This window comes from Macrosteles quadrilineatus, unplaced genomic scaffold, assembly GCF_028750875.1.
Source record: "Macrosteles quadrilineatus isolate MER2022 unplaced genomic scaffold, UCM_ALF_1.0 Scaffold_3__2_contigs__length_128488019, whole genome shotgun sequence".
Classification (NCBI taxonomy): domain Eukaryota; kingdom Metazoa; phylum Arthropoda; class Insecta; order Hemiptera; family Cicadellidae; genus Macrosteles; species Macrosteles quadrilineatus.
The window spans coordinates 88,517,877-88,540,002 of record NW_026542596.1 but is presented as its reverse complement, the minus strand read 5'-3'; the positions used below and the strand labels follow the sequence as shown (position 1 = coordinate 88,540,002).

The 22,126-nt window shown below is 33.1% G+C and overlaps 1 protein-coding gene across 1 annotated transcript in view; it reads right to left on the bottom strand.

The window, feature by feature from the left end:
- Positions 1-21,225, bottom strand: part of LOC128988773 (delta-1-pyrroline-5-carboxylate dehydrogenase, mitochondrial-like) — a 28,151-nt gene extending 6,926 nt beyond the window's left edge. Inside the window, exons 1-6 of the mRNA XM_054410393.1 lie at positions 20,980-21,225; positions 12,157-12,242; positions 9,956-10,089; positions 3,730-3,777; positions 1,792-2,006; positions 522-693 (exon numbers count right to left, since the gene is read on the bottom strand). Of these exons, the coding sequence (XP_054266368.1) occupies positions 522-693; positions 1,792-2,006; positions 3,730-3,777; positions 9,956-10,089; positions 12,157-12,242; positions 20,980-21,023 (699 nt within the window). The 5' untranslated portion in view covers positions 21,024-21,225. The remainder of the gene's footprint in view (positions 1-521; positions 694-1,791; positions 2,007-3,729; positions 3,778-9,955; positions 10,090-12,156; positions 12,243-20,979) is intronic.
- Positions 21,226-22,126: the final 901 nt, after the last annotated feature.

Sequence of the window (22,126 nt, the reverse complement as noted above, 5' to 3'; positions counted from 1 at the left end):
AAAGCTTATTCCAAATTGTAGTTTATGAAATAGGAGGGGACTTTTTTAACAAGACTAGATTGGACTAAATTTAAACGACTCATGACACAAAAACGCGCATATTTTAAAGGAAAGATGGGATTTGAACGAATGAGTTAAAAACTTTGTTAATCAAGTAAGGCAAGTTCAAATCTGCACTGAGTTTTTCATTTTATCCGCTACTATTTTAACTGGATCCCACACTGATACAAAAATTAGTGTCATCATAGCAGCAAAAATAATGTGAAGGAAAATCGAGGCCTCTGCTAAGTACGAAACATGTTCTGTTATTAGGTTTCTGTGAGATGTGGGTCATCTCTAATTGAAATCCGTTGCCAGACACATGGTACTTAGAGAGTTAGCCGAAGACCATTCTCATTTGCACAACAAAGCAATGCAAATTGTTATAATATACTTCACAGACAGCCCTAGTAAACTGAAAAAGCTGCGTTCCACCGTTTCCCCCAACTACTTCCTTCGCCCTCGTCTAGACTATGAAATACCATTAGAGCAGGTGTGTATGCCAGGTTCCCTCCAATAGCAGTGAAGTTAAACGGAGAGACGGCAGCGACGAAGCCTTCCAGACCTCGGTACCTCATGGAGTTCTTGGTAATCTTGGGGTCTTCACTAATGGGTTGATACTTGGTCAACTCCTTGGCGAAGAACGCATTCAACCTTCAAGGACAAATGTTCATTCATCACTACACAACAATTACTGAAAAAAACATTCTAACTGTATATACAGAGAAATAGTAAATTATTGTGCATCAACTAGTCATGGAGTAACCTTACATCCACTATGTAAAACTGATAACCAAATAATTAAATGAAAAACAAAAATATTTAGAAATTAAATTAGTAATATAGAAAAGCAAAATTTTATAAATAATACGCTATAGTAATTTCTTATAGTATGTTTGTAGAATATTCTATGATTTACTGTCTTATGTATCTACAACGTCTTGTAACTTTAGAAACTCTTTAATATTGATTTTATATTTTCCCAAATAAAAATTAGAGTAGTTAATTCTAACAAGTTTAGCCACAAATATACACAAAAGAAAACCCGGACCAAAGGCAGAGTAAAAGTTAGGATTAATTAGGTCCACAAAAATATTTTCTTGGTTTAATGGTTGATCAATATTTCTAAACAAAGCTATTTGTATTCATCCAAGTTTTAATTGTATCCCCCCAATCCCAATAATTTTACTTGTATTTTAGCTGAAAACATTTTAAAAACAAATTGAACTATGAACTTGCCCAAATTGTAGTTAACAAGCCGTTTTTAAAAGTCGCTAGCTGAAGTATTGCAAAGTGAAAATCTTATTTCTTATCTGTGTCAAAATGAGTTACATTCAAAGCTTTTTAAAGAATGATCAACATTTCAATATTATCAAACTTAACACTAGAAGCTGAAACACCGAGACAATACTGAAAGCCAACTACGTTGACCCAACGAACAATATTACGATTGTGATGCAATGTACCCACCTCGCTCAAACGTATGACACCACTCCAAACAATACATCAACAAAGTTTCAAAATCAACGAAAACATATAGTTCTCTGTACAAAGCACACTTAGTAAAGCCTATGTATTGAGGTTTTCCAAACAAAAATCATGGAACTAAATCACACTTGGTGAAGCCTACATTATTACTATGTAATGAGGTTTTCCAAATCCATACCGACAATTAGTGAATGATCTATGACTACATGCACTCGGTAACTACATTGCCATATGACCACTAAGTACAAAACATGGCCACCATACCGTATAAAGTCTATAAGTTCAGCAGCAGCATCAATTTCTGCCTGAACTATAGTCTTGGCCTGTCCCAGCATGGTGGTAGCGTTAAGCTTCCATCGGTATTTGTTTGCCATCATGTCGGCCGCCTTCATCCATATCTTGATTTTCTCCTCAAGCGGCACGGCGTCCCACTTCTTTTGAGTTTCCGTTGCAACCTCAATTGCTTTTTTCACCAAGTCCTATCAAAGATTTTACTATTGGACACCTCCCAACATGAAGCCTTACGAAGTTAAAAATGTCATTTGAATTTGTATTTGAAAAAAATATTAATTTTGATAAGGACCTTTATTGAAATTAAAATACATACATTGGCCGACTTTCAATGATCCAGTCTCCATCATAATAAAATATTTGTTTGCTTTTGAGGGTAACACAAAAATAGGGCAATAGACATTGTATACATAGAATAATAACTACAGCTTAGTTACAATTTAATTCCTTAATACTGCAAATTACCAACTATGAGAAAAACTCAATATTTACACTAATTGACAGCAACCATTTATTCTCAAAGAATTTTCCAAAACCTTAAAACAAATATAAAAAAAAACACTGTAAGACAATTGATCTTATCTGAAAATCCCAAATTTGTCTTAATCTAGGTTTAACGTAATGTAAAGAATAAAGATACATTTGATTGTTTCAGCATGGGTATGGTTGGTATTTGTTTGAAGAGAGAGTACTGTATTACCGGTACTCAATAACGGTCTGCTAAATTTTCACTGTCACTAAAGTTCTAAATTTGTGTTAGGGTTTACATGAAAATGGATACTAAAATTTGTCAAACTCTTATTTGTTATGATTAGGTAATGTTAAAAAATTAATAAGCATTTATATTTTCCATGAATTACCGCATTTCAGGAATTCTGTACAGGCTACATGTGAATAAAATTGTCAACCCTACACAATTCATCTAGAAAAAATATAATTACTTAAGTTTGATCCTAAATTAATGAGAATAAGTAGACCTACTTCATACTTAATGTGGAATGTGTATGCTATTTGAATTTATAGAAGCGATAAAAAAAACTTCATTATTTCACAATCTTGTTTAGATTTTTTTGGCATTGATAGAAAAAAAAAATGTAAATACAAATACTAGTAAAAATCCAGTAATGTAAATAAGGAAGTAATATTGTATTAATAGAAGGTGCATCAATGTTTAGTGATAAGAAAACTGCTTCCTAGTGCATCAAAATTGTTCGACAAGGTCAAGCTAAATCTGAAACATTATCTGCAAACAAACAAGCCACAAAGTGGAACCGAGATGGAATATTTATTTCTGTTCAGATTTTAACAGTTATTCATAACCATTTAAAATATATTATTAACAGAAATGTATTACTGCCAGTGTTTTCATATCTTAAAAACCTATCCTAGTAGAATTATTTTTAAAATGTGATTAAAAAGTGTATCAGATTGTTTTTGGAAAATTATTGCCACATTGTTAGTTAAATATAGCCTACGTTGTAAAATGTAAAAACGATACTATCTATAAAAAAAACCTAAATAGGCCTACTGTTCAGTTTACCCATGAAACATACATTATTTATTTCCTTAATTCTAACCAATTAAATCCACGTACTGTACTTACCTTTGTTGCAGGTTATGCCTGATACACTTGAGATTTAAGAATCTTAATTTTAATTGGGAATATTTCTATTCAGCATTTTACATGTATTTAGTTAATGTAAACCTAGGTGCTCTTACATGTGTTAAAGAAATATTTATAGTGTGATACAATTTGCAAATAATGTTATTTAAAAACTTGGTCAAATTTTACTATCAAAAACATTGTTTTAGCTCGGTATCTTAAATTGAAAAGTAAGTCTGACACAAATAGGCTACTAAAAATACTTGTAAGAAAATATTTTATGTAATTGAAAAGTCGTTTACACTTACCGGTGTGGCGTAGTAAAACTGAGCAATCTTCTTTTGATGATCATGAGGCTGAAAAAATAAACATTTACTTTTAAATTTGCTCAATAACATGAATAAGAAAAATTCTTTAAATAAGGTAGGTATTCAAAACTATCCACTGCGAAACCCTAAGAAAAAGAATCATTATGATCATAATAGACATTTTATGGGAATTATTTTTTAAAATTATACTTTAGCTTCACTTCAAATTAATTTCCATCCACGGACACAGTATAAATACCCCCGCCGCAGCAAACCTGCCGACTAAGCGAATTTCCATTTGTCTGAATTGATTTTCAATTAAATATATTTACATAACATAAGGTTTAACGAGTACATAGGTTTGCTGCTACAAGGAAACTAATAAAGTGCGTTTTTTAGTAAAGTATTGATAGCTTAGTATAAAATAAATAAATTTGCCAAGTTTGATCAAAATATATCCATAAACAAGCAAACTTCAACATTTGACAATATTCTCCATAAGAATAACATGGGAATTTAAAAATTACAATTGTCTTTATTTTCTCCGTTACCAATAACCGAACAAAAATACTTTTATATACTAAATTATTTGTTTTTTAAGCTCTTTAAAAGGTAAAAAGAGAAATTGGGAAATTTTGTGTTTTGAGGGTCAAAAGTGAGAAAAACCAATTTTTACCCCATAAAACCCCCCGCAAAGCCTTGTTCCCATGGTACGATCATGCTGGTTCTCGAACTCATTCAAGTTTATCTCGCTTTACACCTTTAAACCAAATTTCATCAAAATCGGACAAAAATTACTCAAGTTATCGCGTTCACGGACGTATATATATAAATCTCTCTCTATATATATACATATATAAAAATTTGAACGAATGGTGTTTTTGGCCTCCGGGGACATCAAAATGAAAAAGGATATTGGTCCCGGGTCTAGGTCTTACCGTGCCACCTACGGTAATAGCTACTTCCCTATAGGGATTCGCTAAAAATAGTTTTGTAATTCCACAATAAACCCTCTGAATCAAAATAGCAAAGATATTGAGTGACCCCAGTTTATTATAGAACCACAATAGATGCCAAAAGCAATACTAGAAGAGAGCCAGTACCTGTGAAGAAACTGTTTTCTTAAGAAACACTAGGAGAAACAAAGTGAGGCTCAAATACGTTGTCTACATTACACTTGACTGACAGAACAGAGATATATTAAAGATATATTTTGGTTGTGTCTTGGATTGTGTTATAAATGATTTGCTGTTAAATAGGTTTTTTCAATGCCACAGGGATGTTACAACAGTAAATCACTTAAAGCTGATATTATTACCTTTAGATGTTAATGGAAATTTGAAAACATAACAAAATTCTTTAATGTCCCAAATAAATTAGACCAGGAAACCTAATGTTACTAGAGAACCCGTGCGGCTCAATGAGCCGCATAGTATGAAACATAACGCTTAGGAAAACTTTATGCTTAAATTCGAGCAATTGTAGCTACATCTTAGAGTTGTTTAAACACTTGTTAGTAACTAATTTTAAATATCTCTGTTTGCGTCGTCAAGGTTCACCTACATTATTTCTGCTCTCAGTTGCAATTGATAACTTCTAATGAATGTTAAACGATCTGCTTCAATTCGAGTTAACATGTTGCAACAAAGTTTTTCCAGCTTTGAGAATTGAAGAAAACTGTTGCCTTAGGCCTACTACCTGTGTTTAGTAATTTAAGTTGGATCATTTTATTTCTTTGATTTGAGACATCCCCCTAATCAAACGAATTTTCTTCGTGGAGAACCCTGAAAAGTTAGGTGATATCAAACATTTCATGTGCTCCATTTTTTGCCAACTTAAGTGGCATAATCTGCTTTGAATATGCTAAAGCAGCAACACCATTGAAAGTTGGTTAACGTATTTTAACGTGTTGTCTGTCAGTCTCACGTTTTTCAGTGGAGTTTCTCTAAATACCTGTCCCAACGTTTTGAAAGTATCGATTCATTTGTCGAAATAGGTTAGATAACTCTTCATCTATGCTTGTAGCTATACGATTTGGATAGCAATTTTCGTATTCTCTTTTTGAACAGCGTATATTATTTGTCTTTCCTAAATCATAAACATAAACTTGGCCGTAACAACCCGATCGTTGAATACATAAATGCTAATTCCTTCACTTATATGTTTGGTCTAATATTGCCACTAAAACTTTCAATAGCAAATTAGTTGTTGAAACTTCTTATTTTTGACTTGAAATGTATGGATTGTGTTGGTAAATTCAGTCAATAGACCTTGTATAAGTTTTCCCGAGGAACTGGAAAAATAACCTAGAAGTAAACAATCCATTTGCGTTTTTTTCTCAATTGAAGTAGAGCGAGTAACACATAAGTTTACAATAAAAATATAAGGTCTGCCAAGATTTTGTATAATCTTACTACTTGAACTCATCATAGTCAAGGCATTAAATATAGTTTATACTGAATGTTTTGAAATATCTAGTTTTGTCAGTGTCAGAAGTAAACATTTCTTGCATGCATTCATTTGATCTGACATTAGGCAAGTTTACTTTACCACCGTGACAACACTATGTGCTTCGTACATTTTTTCACTTCCAAAGTGAGTTGCATAGCAGAACCGTCGATGTATAGCAGAACTGGCAAATATTGTTCATATTACCAAGTGAATGTGTACCTGGATGGGTGTCTGTTAGACCAGGCCACTCTATTTCTACTCTCCTCATACGCATAAGATATCTTATTATAGTTTATACTGAATGTTTTGAAATATCTAGTTTTGTCAGTGTCAGAAGTAAACATTTCTTGCATGCATTCATTTGATCTGACATTAGGCAAGTTTACTTTACCACCGTGACAACACTATGTGCTTCGTACATTTTTTCACTTCCAAAGTGAGTTGCATAGCAGAACCGTCGATGTATAGCAGAACTGGCAAATATTGTTCATATTACCAAGTGAATGTGTACCTGGATGGGTGTCTGTTAGACCAGGCCACTCTATTTACGTTTTCAATATTTCTTCTTTGAACTTGAGGCATTTTCTGTTCTTCCTACAAAACTGATTACCGGTTTAACTTGGTCTTAACCTTCTGAATAAATATTACAAACATTAATATTTACTCCCAAAAAGCAGTTTTTTTTTATAAACAGCTGTTTTTGGCTTTTAAATTTCTCCTATGTATTTCTTATGGAGAAAATCCGACCTTTGAGAGGGTCTCACGCCCTTCAGAATAGGAATTTTAAAATTCTAAAACCTTATTGCAAAACTACATATTGAGACGAATCTTTTGACACCTTAAACGTTAAAATTGGTCTACAAATAAGGGAGGAGTTGCGTTAACAAAAAACGGCTTCACGTATTATATATATAGATTTACATAGATCAATTGAAAATCAATTCGGCCAAATGGAAATTCGCTTGGACGGCAGGTTTGCTGCGGCGGGGGTATTATTTTTTATTAAATTACCCTGAACACCAAAAAGAGATCTAACTGTAATTTAAAAATTAAAAAGTTTTTTTCAACCCCAAAATTAAATATTTTGTTTTTTATTGATTTTCTCAGGGGCAATAACTAGAAATTTTATTTTATGTTTGCTTGCTTAGTAGCTTTGTTTTTCCAGCAGAACAAAAGCTACTGAATAAGGTGACCCAAAATTAAGTTTATAAATCCGAACTTTTTTAAATAACCAGTTCTAGGCAAAACAAATAAAACCAACCAAGTGTTGAGCTACCTTGAACTCAGTCATTTAAAATATACACTAAGACATGACCACGTTTTTAAAACTCATTCTTAAAGTTTTTAGGAAACCGAAAATTACAGATAGAGTTACCTTTATTTGTATACGGCTCTAAATTTAATGTTAAATTTAAATTGTATTAGAGTTTCAAACTACAGCTTGAGCAGTGTGATAAATAAATAAAATTTATTACAATTGAATTGCAAAACTAATACTATGATGTAACGTAAGCTAGTTACAATGCCCATTAATTGCAATCTCACATCTGCTTCGGCATAAAAAACCTCGCTTGGCAATGTTTCTGGGACATTAAGACACATGAGAATACAAATAAAACACAAACACAATTCAGGATAATTGAATAGGGAAATGGAGATTAGTGAAAATGTATGTTGATATAAATTTCTTAAACTAAAATATTTGTTTCATGATAGGTTAGCCTCTGGATCGAAAATTGCAATATAAAATGGTTTAGGTTACCTTTTGCGTCGAACGATCCTTGTGTAGTAAGTGATAACTACAGCTGTTTCATGCCGCTGGGGCACATCTTCAGGTTGTAGAGCGTCAAGATAAAATAGCTGTCATCCGTGGATGATTTTGTCGAAATAAATATTACACAGAAAACATAAATAATAAAACATTTAAATACACGAATTTAACAAACTTGGCCAAGTGACAAACTGACAAACACGCAAGACAGGCGCCGGTGAATGTTGCGTCACTTTTCGTTAAATTCGTTAAATGAATGCGTTAAATTTGTGTATTTAAATGTTTTATTATTTATGTTTTCTGTGTAATATTTATTTCGACAAAATCATCCACGGATGACAGCTATTTTATCTTGACGCTGTACAACCTGAAGATGTGCCCCAGCGGAATGAAACAGCTGTAGTTATCAATTACTACACAAGGATCGTTCGACGCAAAAGGTAACCTAAACCATTTTATATTAAAATATTTGAAGGCATATGGAATATGTTCCTTGGGTAATTTTGTCTGTGTAACAACAACAACTCTATTGTTCAATTAATTGCATTATATTAAGTGTTTGCTAGTTCTGCAGTTAAAAAATATCCTTTTGTATTTATTTTCAATTGATAAAAATTACTTGAAACCAGTTTACAAAATATTTAAAATATGAAAGACACAAGATTAAACCAACTGTACTTTACTATACTTGTACTAACTTATCATCTAAAACTGTTTTAAACTGTTTTATCACACCAGTACCTATGTAATTTTATTTAAATAATTATTTTTTATTGAAATAATTTTTAACTCAAGTTAATTTGTTTACCAAGCTAATAGAAATAAACTTTTTCTGTCACACATTTCATCATCAATTAATTGTAGACTGATTAGTGAGAAATATAACAAATATTTCAGGAAAAGGGCGATGACCAAATGACCACCTGCCCCGCCCTTATCATTATGGACATTACTCTGTGTTCAACGTTTATTACTCTATGTATATAACGGACGACATTGCAAGGTGAGAGGTGAGGTAGGCGGTCAGCGGTCAGTTACTTCACATGAGTGACATCAGCTGATTCTATTTATAACACTCTGGCATCTAGACTACGCTGACCTACATTATACCTTCACTTGCAAAACGGCAATGTGACTTATCAGCCTATAGGATAGCAGTGATTGAAAATATATTTAAAAAAATGTTATTGATGAAAAGTATTTGGATCCTTCCGAAAAGCATCCATGCATGTCGTCTTAGCATGGCCAATGAAATTCGTACATACAGGATTAATAAAAATTATAGGGATCTCAAACAAGTAGAACAGAAAATATCACATCTACCAAACAAAGATAAATTATAAAATGGGGTACCTTGAAGCAGCACCAAATTTTTGGATGTTAAAAAATCTTTGCAAAAGAACAGTAAAAACTAAAAAATTTTCTTAGCCCAGTACACTATTTCTAATTTAGATAAAACTATTATCATTTATACAGGTAAAGAGGAAATACACTCTAACTCATCTGTGGACTTTTTTTAATAAATTAAACCGTTTAAAAAAGTCTGTCATATTAGTTCTATAGAATTAGTAGAACAGCATGTTACCAAAATTATCAGGTTCAGTTGGTACTTGATTCAATAAATCAAATCTGGGTGTTAGATATCAGAGTGCCCTCCCAGATAACCCTATAAACACCATGATCCACCCACAACCCCAATATTATATCTTCATTCTTCTGGAGCTCTTACTTTCTCCCTTTGATTCAAACTCAGGTGTCATTGGATTTAAAAAACGTCAGCAATTTAGAAACTGTTTAGACAAACTGAAGATATATTTGTTGTTATCAGTAAAATAAGTAATGTAGATCATAGCTTCGAATGGGAAACGTAAGATTTATTTACTTTCCAAAAATTCTATGCTCCCTTGAGTTTTTCAATTTTTTCATTTTTTATCAGAATTTATATTTACCCTCCAATAATACTTAACATTCTACGACTGAAAAAATACAAATTAGTAATCTTACCATGACTTGATATCTGACATCTTTCGTCCTGTATTCTTGACCACCAATTATAATAGGAACATCTTCGGTTTTGCTTGAAACTTCTTTTAAAGCTTTTTCAAGCTCTTTCCTTTCATTGCTTCCAGGTAAATAACCTGTGTAATAGGAAAAGTGGTGAAATAACATTTGCAGCCCTGTCTAAAGAGATTTTAAATAATTACAAGTAGATTAACACTTTGAATCCAATTAAATTCTTGTTTGCATTCAGTTTCAATAGAGTAAAAATAATCACAAATTTTGTTTTCGCTAAATAACTTCTTGATTAGGATTATACAAGTTGAAGAGGTAGGGACAAAATAAAATAGTCTCCAAAGACAAAGTCTCTTATTGGGCCTGGTAATGAACCATATGTGACATGTCAAAATCTAAGACCAATGTAACATTTTATATAATGTGTAGCGTTTTAAATGTCTTATAAACTTACAGAGTACGGGTATATAATATTTCAGGAAGTCATCTTTAATTATCTGTATGATTACTCTGTCAGTGTGGAGATACTTGATAAATGCAAATTGAATAATGGATATAAAGGCTGCATGATGACCTTGGTCCAGTGACATAGCTAGGATTTCAAAATAGGGGGGGTCGACCAACCGGGGGGTCTGGGGGGTAAAAATTTAAAAATATAGGCCCTAAAACGGTCTATTTTAGCTCTCTTGGCATTGAAAGTAACCAACCCCAACGTCAATACAGTATGATTGTATAGTTTTACATTAAATTTAACAAAATATTATAAACAAATATTATATTTAAGACCAGAAGGGGGGGATCCGGACCCCCCCCCCTCTGGCTACGACACTGCTTGGTCCAGTGCAACTACGAACTCACAGTGTTACATTTATGTCAACATCAACAGCTAACAAATAAACCAAGCAGATTTATAAACTAACTCAAACAAACATTTGCATTTTATTTTACTGATTTTTTATTATGAGAGCCCATTATAGTAAGTATATTGTTCGCCTCAAGGTCAAAACTAGACCAAAAATGTATGTATTGTGCAAACTTCTCCATTTTCACCCAATGCTGTAAATAAAAGAATAAAACAACATTTCTTCCATGAGTTTTGATTTTCTGTTTATATTTCGTTGTTATTTCGTCACCAGCAACCCATGTTTAATTTTTTTTATTTTAAATTAATTTTTTGTGCTTATTTTTAGCCTATTTCAATTTATAGAGGGATTCTGCCTATTTACAGGCAAATATCTTTCTATGACTATAAATAGATTTTTTTCTGCACACAAACTGAAACAGAGGGTTTTCAAGAAACATGTTTGCCTATTATTATATGGATACTTGTTCTTCCTAAATCCCCTTGAATTTTTGTATTACAGATAATAGCTGTAAAATTAGCCTGACATTAATGGGATAGATACGATGGGATAGAAGAAAACAAACATTCAGTGTTTTAGCTACAATATTCCAGTAAACATTAGTGATATAAAATGAACTGGGACATTAATTAACATCCAAATCCCACTGACTGATATTTTTAAATACTTTAAAGACATGAGACTGGATGTTTGTACAAATGACAGATAACAGCCTGTCTATCATCTCAAGGGCTAGATAAGCTTCTGGTCCAGAGTCCACTTAGTCAAAGTCTTGGTGTTAAAGTGGGTAGTTGTTGCTAGTATAGTGGTAAAGTGGTAATGTATTATCGGTTACATTACATACAAAACTAACACTACTTACGTAAGTGTGGAATTAAATCAATACTTTTCAGTTGATCACAGGTAATTAATTATGAAGGGATAGAAGATTGTTTAAGATTTTGATATATGTATTTTACTTAGATTTAAAAGTGTATCTCACAGTAAGGTCAAACAAATGTAAATATATTATATGTAGGTAAGTCATTAAAACATTTTGATCCTCCTATTAAGTAATGTTTCTTGTATAATAAAGATAATTAGGCATACAAGAACCGTTCTTCAAAAGTTAGGTCTAGTATTGCAAAATATTCATACGAACACCCTAAGTTATTATAAATTTACAATTAAGTTAAACTCCAATATAGCAAATTCCTCAAGATTTTAATGCAAGAAACGTCCAATACAGCTAATTCATGGGTGTAGTTTGTTGTAAAGAGTCTCTTGCAACAGTCTTCTTGGTTAGAGTTTTACTTAAACAGAATGTTAATGTGAATGAACACAACTTACCAAGCACAGGTTCGTTTTGGACTTTAAAGTCTTCGATATGAGGGTCTTTTATTATTCCTGATACACAGCTACCCTGATGAATCATTCTGGAAGAAAAAAGATTAATTACAACACTGAGTAGTTATGAATAATTTCAAAACAGTTGTTACATTAAGTTTGTTGACCAAGACTGCGATGACGGATGTCTGACAACACCTATGCCCTCTTGCATTTTGGCACCATCGATTGCAAATCAAACTGTAGCAGAAGCCAAGACACAATTGTTTGGCATTGACATCCTCTAGGTCGTGCAATTACCATAATTAAATGCTGCTGTAACCATATCACAGTCTGATTGAATAAATATCTAGGCCTAAATAACATTATGATGTTAAGCAAATTCTCTCCTAATTTTTACTACATGCGTCATTAATCAAATACCAATCCTCGGCTCAGAGATTACGTCACCTATAAAATAACAATCAGCTGTTTAGAGTAAGATTCTATCTGCAAACTGTCACTGATATTTACGCTACGAGATGTTTACAGCTAATTAGTGACATGTCGGTCTGATATCTTACTAATATTATAAATGTGAAAGTTTGTGTGTTTGTTTGTTTGTTTGTTTGTGTGTTTGAAGTTCAATCACGCATAAACCACTGGACAGATTGGGCTGAAATTTGGCATGATGATAGTTTACATTCCTGATTAACATATAGGCATATTCTTATCTCAAAAATCCTTTCGGGCTCCGCCCCAGTGGCTCTGTAATTCCCCATGTTAACCTTATGAGTATTCATATTTAAAGAGAACGAGGTGTTAGCCTGTCCTACGTACGGGAGTAGTCAGTTAAAACTGTGTATAAATCAGAACAGCTAGCTTACACGTATACAGACAAATTTTATAGGAGCCTACAGTAGAAAGAGTAATCATCAATTGAGAAAGTGTATAGGCCTAGTCAACGATATCACCTTCTAATTCTATCGCATACCTGCCTCTTCCATAATCAATATCAACACAATACAATTACTCATACTATACACAATTTCCAGTAGGTCTGAATAGAAACTCCCTAAAATAAAACGAAAACATCCAATAAAATTCACAGTACACATAATTATAACGTTGGTGTCCTGACATCATTAAACGAATCGTCCACACACATCCTTTAAATCAATTTCACTACATCAATAATTTGTGCTAAATAAATAAGTGTAAACAGAGAAAAGTAAAAACAACAACATATAGTTTGTTTTGGTAAACAGCTGAGTCAAAAATAAAATAATATCCATTTGAACAAAAGAACTGGTCACATGTTGAAGGAATTTAAAAAGTAAAAACGCTAGTAAAGCTAGTGACGCAATTAATTGTCTATGTTTATTATCCATTCCGTTATCAGTTCTAATATCCTTAATAATTAAACCACCCTCATTGAATCAATGTACACCATAATTCCCCATATTCATTTATTTAAACTATAAAATATTCAGGGCCTCCAAACGTAACCACAACTAAACACACGCCAAACAACTTTTTAGATTTCATAAAAGAATGGTTAGTCTAATTTCAGTATCCTAGGCCAATGATGACGTTGTGCTCAATCTGTTTATTCATATCTGTATTGTACAATTCATATCTGTATATCTTTGGATAAAACCCGTCTGGGTTGTGGTGGTAATTTAAAATTCTATTCCTAAGGATTCTTGATCTCCTTCTTTATGACATCAATATTTCCGGGCCTAATCCAAACAAAGTTTAATCATTCAAAAACATTGATTGTAAACAAACCAAGATGAATTAAAACGTGTAAAATGGATTTTCCTACCCTTTCCTAAAAAAGTTGAGCAGTATAATAATTTGCATATCCTTTTTTAAGACTCGTGTATAGAGCCTCGACTTGTATACATCGATGGTGTTACTTTTCTCGGTGGTCTACTAATCTTACTTATTTCCTAAAAATCAATGACAAATCAGAGTAAATAAAATAACCTCATAGTTCTACAGAGCATTTTTATATTTAACCAGCTGTTAGTTAAAAGAAAATTATTTTGCACTAAAACAAACCGAAGATTACAAAGATTTATTTAAAATATCCTTTGAACATCCTAGTATTTTACCTATGTATATTTAAATAATCTGTCATCCTCTTATGGAAGGATTGAACGTATCAATGATTAGCATTACACATAGTATAAATAAGTCAACCCTTAGTATGTCTTTTAATTTTATCCAAATGCTGAATTTGTGTTACAAACGCTGAATGTTTACAGCTGTTATGTTAAACAAATGATTATATTACACCAAAAGCTAGTTTAGAATTTTAGCGTCGGCTGCTAGACTTTTCAAAAATTAAAACTTAATTTCTAAATAACTGGGCCCTAAACTAAAATTATGGCTTCGACATTCCCTAGTTCTCAAAATTATCTTTCTTTCAATACAAAAATCATGAAAATCCGTCGAGTGGTTGATTCAGAATCGTGAAATAAAAAAAACCCCATTTCGTTTTAATATTATATAGATTAAAGAATTTAGTCAGCTGTTTCAACCAAAAAAGTTGGTTCTATGATATGGAAAAGCATTAAAAAGTTATACGATTTACCAACAGGGTGCAGCACTATTTTTTTGCGTTTATGAAAACAGCTAATTTGAACTAAGCAGCAACAAAAAACTGTGATTCGCAATGAGAACTGTCAAAGTAGGATTGTTTTTATGTTTTGTTTATGTTTTTCATTTCATGAATAATTTGTGATCTTTTGCAAATTGTTGATGATCTATTTTTCTCTATTGTTTAGGTGAAGTGGTAGAACATTATGGCTATGGTAGATCTGTAATACTATAGAATACTGTAAATTTAAAAAAGCAAATAAATGTTATCAAACGGTGTCCTCCCTTACGCAAAGCTTGAGTATAACTGCAATAAGCATCTTATACTTATATTCCAACCCCGTACGAAGGACGGGTACTCTGCTAGTTTTAAATAAAAAACTGCAAATTTAATTTGTAACCAAAACTGCTGTTGTGAATTAAATACGTTTTTGATTGGCTAAAAGTTGTTAACACATTATAAATGAACTGATAAAATATTTTTGGAAGATGCTAGTAGCCATTGTTGCAGAAGCTACCATCCAAATGATTTGCCACAAAGCATTAATAATAAGCAAATCTTTTTTTTTACTGAGTTAATAATTTGTGATGTGAATTAATTTGAGATGGAAGCGAGTATGGCAGGGGGCTTTGGTAGTTACTATATAATATGCATTACAGAACTCAGTACTCACCCTGATCTCATAGGCTGTGTACAGGCCGGGTTGGAGTATAGAGTGAATATTGCCCTCAGCTACAATTAACAACCCCCACCCACAAAATTTGTCAATTGAGTTTTACTGCTTTTTGGAGGTTATTTTTATAAAACTAATAAAAACACTAACTAGTAAAAAGGTGTTGTTGAAATTTGGCAGCCTCTACTTGGTCCGTCTTTGGCACCCCCTTTATCTTTGGCACCCTCTTGGTCCCATTGGGCTATAGACCAGTCAACCCATATTTGAACAAAGTGAGGACTGCTGTGTATGCCAGGATTTTTGGAAACTGTATCAGCAGTCTAAAGTTTTGAGAATTTACTGTTTTATGATGTAATTTTCATGATTAAAAATAAAGATTCCCTTTTATCTTAAAAATAGTGTAATTTGTACCAACAAAATTGTTAGGCCTACTAGTTTCATTGAATATTATATCAATGCTCATTAACTTGAACCTTCTGGGATAGGATCTTACAAATTTTATAGGAAAGTAGTTTTGAAATGCTAAAGCAAGGATGTTATCTTGAAAGGCATCCAAAGTCATCCTTGGATCCAAACTAAACATGTAGCCAGCAGCTGCCAAAACATATCATCCTTTCAGCTAAACTAAACTCTATGAAAGCCCTTTTCTTCCCTGGGGGATTATCCATTGATTAAACCTAAATCTCAGTCAACAATAGTATTAGGGGGACACAGCAAATAGGGATTCTGAACAAAGTAGCAATACACCTGGTCAGTGATATTACCAATGCATCAACTTTCACCCAAGCCAATAACCGTATCATTTAGGCGAGCTTAAACAGCTATTTTCCGGCATAAATGCTTGACTAAGACAGTATTCAAACTCTGCAGGTATTCTTCATGTCAAATCAATAAAAAATCAAATCATTTTACCACCTGCAGTTTAACATTTTGGTGAAACTTAGTAGGCCCTAAATGTATTGCTTTAATTTAAATTTATAGACAAATAGAAATAACTAGCCTAAAATATACAACGTTTTATTGACAGATCACTAACGTTTCAATTTTATAGCTCTGAAGTTCTTATCAATTGCCAGCAGCTGCTTTCCCAAGACCCCAGTATAGTGGTATATTATCTGAATGTATTTAAATTAAAATAGCCTAGGTACTTAAAAATTAGGATTTTAAATCAAAACAAAGTGATTTCAGAAAAAAGATTAATTCTTCATCATAGACAGTGTCTTATATGAACAGCTTTTAACCGGACATCGGTTTAACTGGACTCTAGACATCTATTTAACCGGACAATTTTCATTAGCGTATTGGTTTAACTGGCCTGGATTGGCAGGAAGTGGACGGTCAAGAGAAACACCTTTTCTCTTCGGAAAGATTTGAGACCGGTGATCACGTGCCTAAATACAATTCCCTCCAAAATTTTAATAAAATATTTGGGCTAGTGTTCAAGTGATTCCCGTGGGGTGCACAAGTAGTGTTAGTCATGTTCATACAGTGTGTACTCTTAATTGTGGTTGTACAACGTTCAAGTACAGTATATTACTGTGCATTGCCCAAATACTGATGTGCGAATTTACTTTTCTGCAGTTTTAATGTGATTCCTTATATATTTAGTGTGGTTTTTTTTAGAAACGAGTGACAAACGTAGGCATCAAGTTGTGACAATAAACAAAAGCTTAATGCAGTTGAAAGCATGGATAAAGGAGAATCAGTAAGGCTTGTTGCACACACACCGATTTTGTGAAACGACTGGTTTTTTACCGGTCGTCCAAATTCCAATAGTGAACCACAGGAGGGAACGGGACCTTGCACACACGTCGACCGCTGATCGGCGCCGGTAAATGCCGATGAGCTCCCGGCCACTGCCACTGCATACCGCCGGTGCCGGGGGTTGGCTGGCGACGCAGTGGCGTACGTAACTAAATACAAGCTTGCACACACACCGATTGTTTACCGACCGTCTGGCAGTTCTCGCTAAACCATCCTCCATTTCAAGCCACTGCTCTTCTGACATTTTAAATTATCTTTGGTAGTTTATAACGTTTTAAATGGGTGACTTTGTAGATTAGGATGCTATTGACATTTTGAAAAAAGGTAGTTGAAAATTTTACTGCTATCAAGCCTTAGTTCTTCAAAAAGTGTGTGGAATGTTTCCGTTTTTTCTCTGCTTTGATTAATTGGATAAATCCAGAACATACGTTTAATCATATGGCGCATAATACCTACGTCGATACAATAACTACATAGCAATCTTAATCAAATTGTTAGGGAATGTGACGGTTTAATCAGAAAAACCGTTGTCCAGGCCACGGTCCTGAGGAATACTGATAAGCAGGAGTCTACTAACTACCATTTATTTTTATTCCTGAAATTTTAAAATATAAAAAAGCGGATTACAGAGGTTTTATTTTTTCTAAACCTAAATAATCTACAGATGGGATTGAGATATGCCCCCTAATCAAACAAAATCTTAATCCTGGTGACATTTTATACTGTGGCCAGTAGGCCTAATGAACTGATGAGTTTTCTAAAGTAAATTATTACGGGCATAGGCAGCCCAACATAAAGGCGAACAAGGCACGCTTTTCAGGGGCCCCGCACAGCCGTATTTCAGGTATTAAGACAGGCGCTATTGAACTTCACTTTGACAATCTCTAGGGCTGCCACTGATTACGGGCCTACTAGCATAAATTATAGCATAAAATATAGGTAGGCCTACCTATCCTCTAAGTTAGGGCAATTCGATAAAAATTAGCCCAAGATCAAAGGAGCTTACTACACGGTAGACTGAGAGTGATAAAAAATATACTAAATGATAAAAAATTAGACCTACGCTTACTATTTTTTTAATAACGGTAGAAAATTAAAATGTTAGATGAAAACAATAAATAGGTACCGGTACCACTAAGTGTCTCAAAAACTGTCTGAGTTTTGGCAATCTTAAACTGTTCCAGGGCACTAAAGAGCATACTGACCTCGCATGCCTAGCAACAATTTAATTTGTAACAAGAAAATAAAAACTTTAAAGTGATTTAAATAACTTACTTTATGACAATTTGTCTTAACTTAGCATTATAAGATCAACTTTTTCCTTAAAGATAGCTCAAAACACAAAACACCAAGTCTACTAATAAAGATTAAATTTCCCAAGTAATTTTAAAAATTACCTGATTTAAAAAAAGCTTACTATCTGTAATGGGTTCGACACCTGTACGTACTCTTTAACAACTGAAGAACATGTGACCTGCCTTGTGTGCTAATAAGACTAATTGCCAGTACTTAAATCCTAACTTGGCTCCAATGGAAGGTGTTTTACAGGAGCATGAAGTGTAAACCTGCAAAACTTTCCATGAATAATTTACCTACACTTGATTGTGGTATTCCTTCTAAAATAAAAACTTCTTTATTACAAAACTCTTACCGAATTTAACATAAATTAAAAATAGAGAGCTTGACCTTCCACCAAAGTCAGTAGCCAGGTTCCAATTCATATCCTAAACTTAGCGGGCTGTGGAAAGGATGATTACTTTAACTACGGTACTTTATTCCTTACGGTACTTTATAACCATATAAAGTACTTATTATATTTTACTTTATTATATAATATTTATATCTTAAATATATTGAAACTAGCAGAGTACCCGTCCTTCGTACGGGGTTGGCGTATTAGGGTTGGAGTATAACTGCTTATTGCAGTTATACTCGTGCTTTGCATTTGCAATGGGAGAGGACGCGGTTTAAGAAAATTAACGGCATGCTATAGTATGGTACAACTACCATAGCCATGATGTTCTACCACTGCACCTAAACAATAAAAAAAGTGAAATTCTCATTTTCACAGCTTTATGTTGCTAGACCATTCAAATTAGATGTTGTCATATATGCACAAAAAACTAATAGTGCTGCACCCTGTTGGTAAACCTTATAAATTTGTAATGCTATTTATTTAACATAATAGAACCAACTTGTGTAGGCCTAGTTGAAACAGCTGAAAAAATTAATATGAATACTCATAAGGTTAACATGGCAAAACTCCAGAGCCACTGGGAGTTGTTCCTGCACTGGGGCGGAGCCCAAAAGGATTTTTGAGATGAGAATGCGTCTATATATTAATCGGGAATGTGAGCTATCATCACACTAAATTTCAGCCCAATCCGACCAGTATTTTTCGTGTTTACTTGTCACAAACATCCATCCATCCATAAATTCAAACTTTCTCACTTAGGCTATAATATTAGTAGAATAGTATAACACTATTCAAATGGAGATTTGCTTTCCAAAAATGCCTCTATTCAAACATAATCTGTTTAACAAACCATTTTAATTTTTAGCGGTAAGCCTACCTAACAATAAAAGCCCTGTCATAAGCGGTAGTCACATGATGAGGTATACGCAATGTGATTGAAGAAGAACGAGAAATTTGTGAACTAACTTACCCTGAGACACAAATTTAAAATCGGATGTCAAATATTTTGGGGAGCCTGATTTCAAAATTTAAAAACCCAATTAAAATCTTTAGGTAGCTTTAGTAAAATTAAAAAAATAATTGTTAATGATCCATTTTCACTGCGCAGTCTAAAATTCTATTATCTGCCTTTAACTTAGTATAAGTTAGCCTAAACGTACTCTAGGCCTAATTGATTTGACATAACCTTAAGTTAACTTAGTCTAAAAGATTATAAGTTAGGTACCGGTAACAGTAAACTTAGGCTAACTTAGTTTACAAAAAGCTGTTCTATCAGAGTACCAGTAAGTTAAAACTAAATTAACTGAGTTAAAAAGTTAATGTAGGTAGACCTAAGTTATGCCTATTAGCTGGAAAGCCTAGAAGTCAACTAAGGATAAGTTATTTAAAGGTTTGGCTTTGAGAGTAGGTAAGATAAGAGCAGGTTTTTTAAGTTAATTTTGTATGCAACCTCAAAATCTTTCATGACTAGACATAGGCCTAGGCCTAAACTTGTGCTAAAAGGTAGAAACTACGATATATTAAGTTATCGGACGAAACATTAAGTTTGATGTTATAGTTTGACGTGTCTGATAACCTATTGTTTTCACACAAAATATTGATTGTGTATTGAATAGCCTAGCCTAACTTAACTTAAGTTAGCCTATGAAAATTTTAAACAAACTTAGAATTTTTTTAATGAGAATATTTTACACTGGCAGCTAGGATGTAGGTTTAGATGCAAAGTGTCAACCCTTGGATTAATTTAACTTAACATAAGACTGGCTTAATTCATTGACCTTGAAGTGCAAGTTAAATCAGACTAGTTAGGCCTATTGACAGTGGATTCATTGACACAAAACAATTGGAACTAATTAGACTATAAATGGGCGTCAATGGGCCAACTTCTGGTGGTTGTAGAGAAAAATTGATCCCTGACCTCAGACATTTCAGAACTAATGGTGTCCCTTTTGATATTGATTCTCATTATTATTAGAAATTGTGTATAGCCTAGGCCTAATTGTGACAGTGGTGTATCGATCATTAAATGTGTGATAAGTGTTTGTAGTCCTTTACAGCACGAATGATATGACAATGACAAAGAATTAACTATAGACCTAAGCTTACCTTTTGAAGTTCACAATCACACTTTGTCGACAAGCGCTCAGCATTTTGATGGATATGTAGTTTTTTCACTCACTTATTTCAAAACCCAGATAACACTAAAAGAAATTTAAGCATTGCACGCTACAATTGCACACAAAATATGCCCTCTCAAGCCCCACAAATTGATTTTTCGTTCGCTTCTACCTAAGAAATCGCTGACGGAAAAGACAACAACATAGCAAACCAGAATAATTTTCTCCAGTCAGCTGAGCAATAGTCTATTTCCTGTTTTGGCAAATACACCTGACATGCGCAATACAATTACTTTAGGAAATCAGATATCACTGCTTACTGTATTTCTCAACACATTTAGCTGATACAGTATTCACGAACCGTACTATATTTTGTACCATAATAAGCCTCAAAAGAAATTTTAATGATTATTATAAACGTTTTGTAGATAACATAATTTTTTCTTATTTAATAAACTTGTTGGTGACTATTCTTGTTAAATAGCCCACACAAAGCATAATTTTGCGTAAAAACATATATTAACCCACCCAAGGGTATTTTCTGTATTAAAGGCAAAAGTAGGTATAATAAATACATAAATTCATTTCATATTGGTAAAAAACCTTGTACTATTCTCTTATTTTAGTTTTTATTTTAGCTGTAGTTGTACTGACGTTTTCCAGTAATGTAACCCTGCATTTCGTGGAAATAAAAATTCTTGATTCTTGATATAAGTAGATTTGCCATTCAGTCTTGATGCTGAGTGAAATTAACCATTTCCCCAAATTTCCAGCTCCAGCCTGCTTTGGCATGGTTGGTTGTTAGGGCCCCACTAGAATTTTTTTTTTCTATTGAGGCCTCGGTCGGTAGGATCCGTTTTGATTTCAACTTTCCTCGCACCTTAATTTTTAGACATACAATCATAAAAATTAACTAAAAATTAATTCAATCATAGATTATCCATAAAAAAATACTTCAATTGTGTGTTGGTTAGTCTATGATTCAATTAAAATAAATACCCCCACCGCAGCAAACCTGCCGACTAAGCAAATTTCCATTTGTATTATTGATTTTGAATTAAATCTATTTAAATAACATTAGGTTTAAAGATTTCCTAGGTTGCTACTATACAAAGGAAACTAGTGAAAGTGTGTTT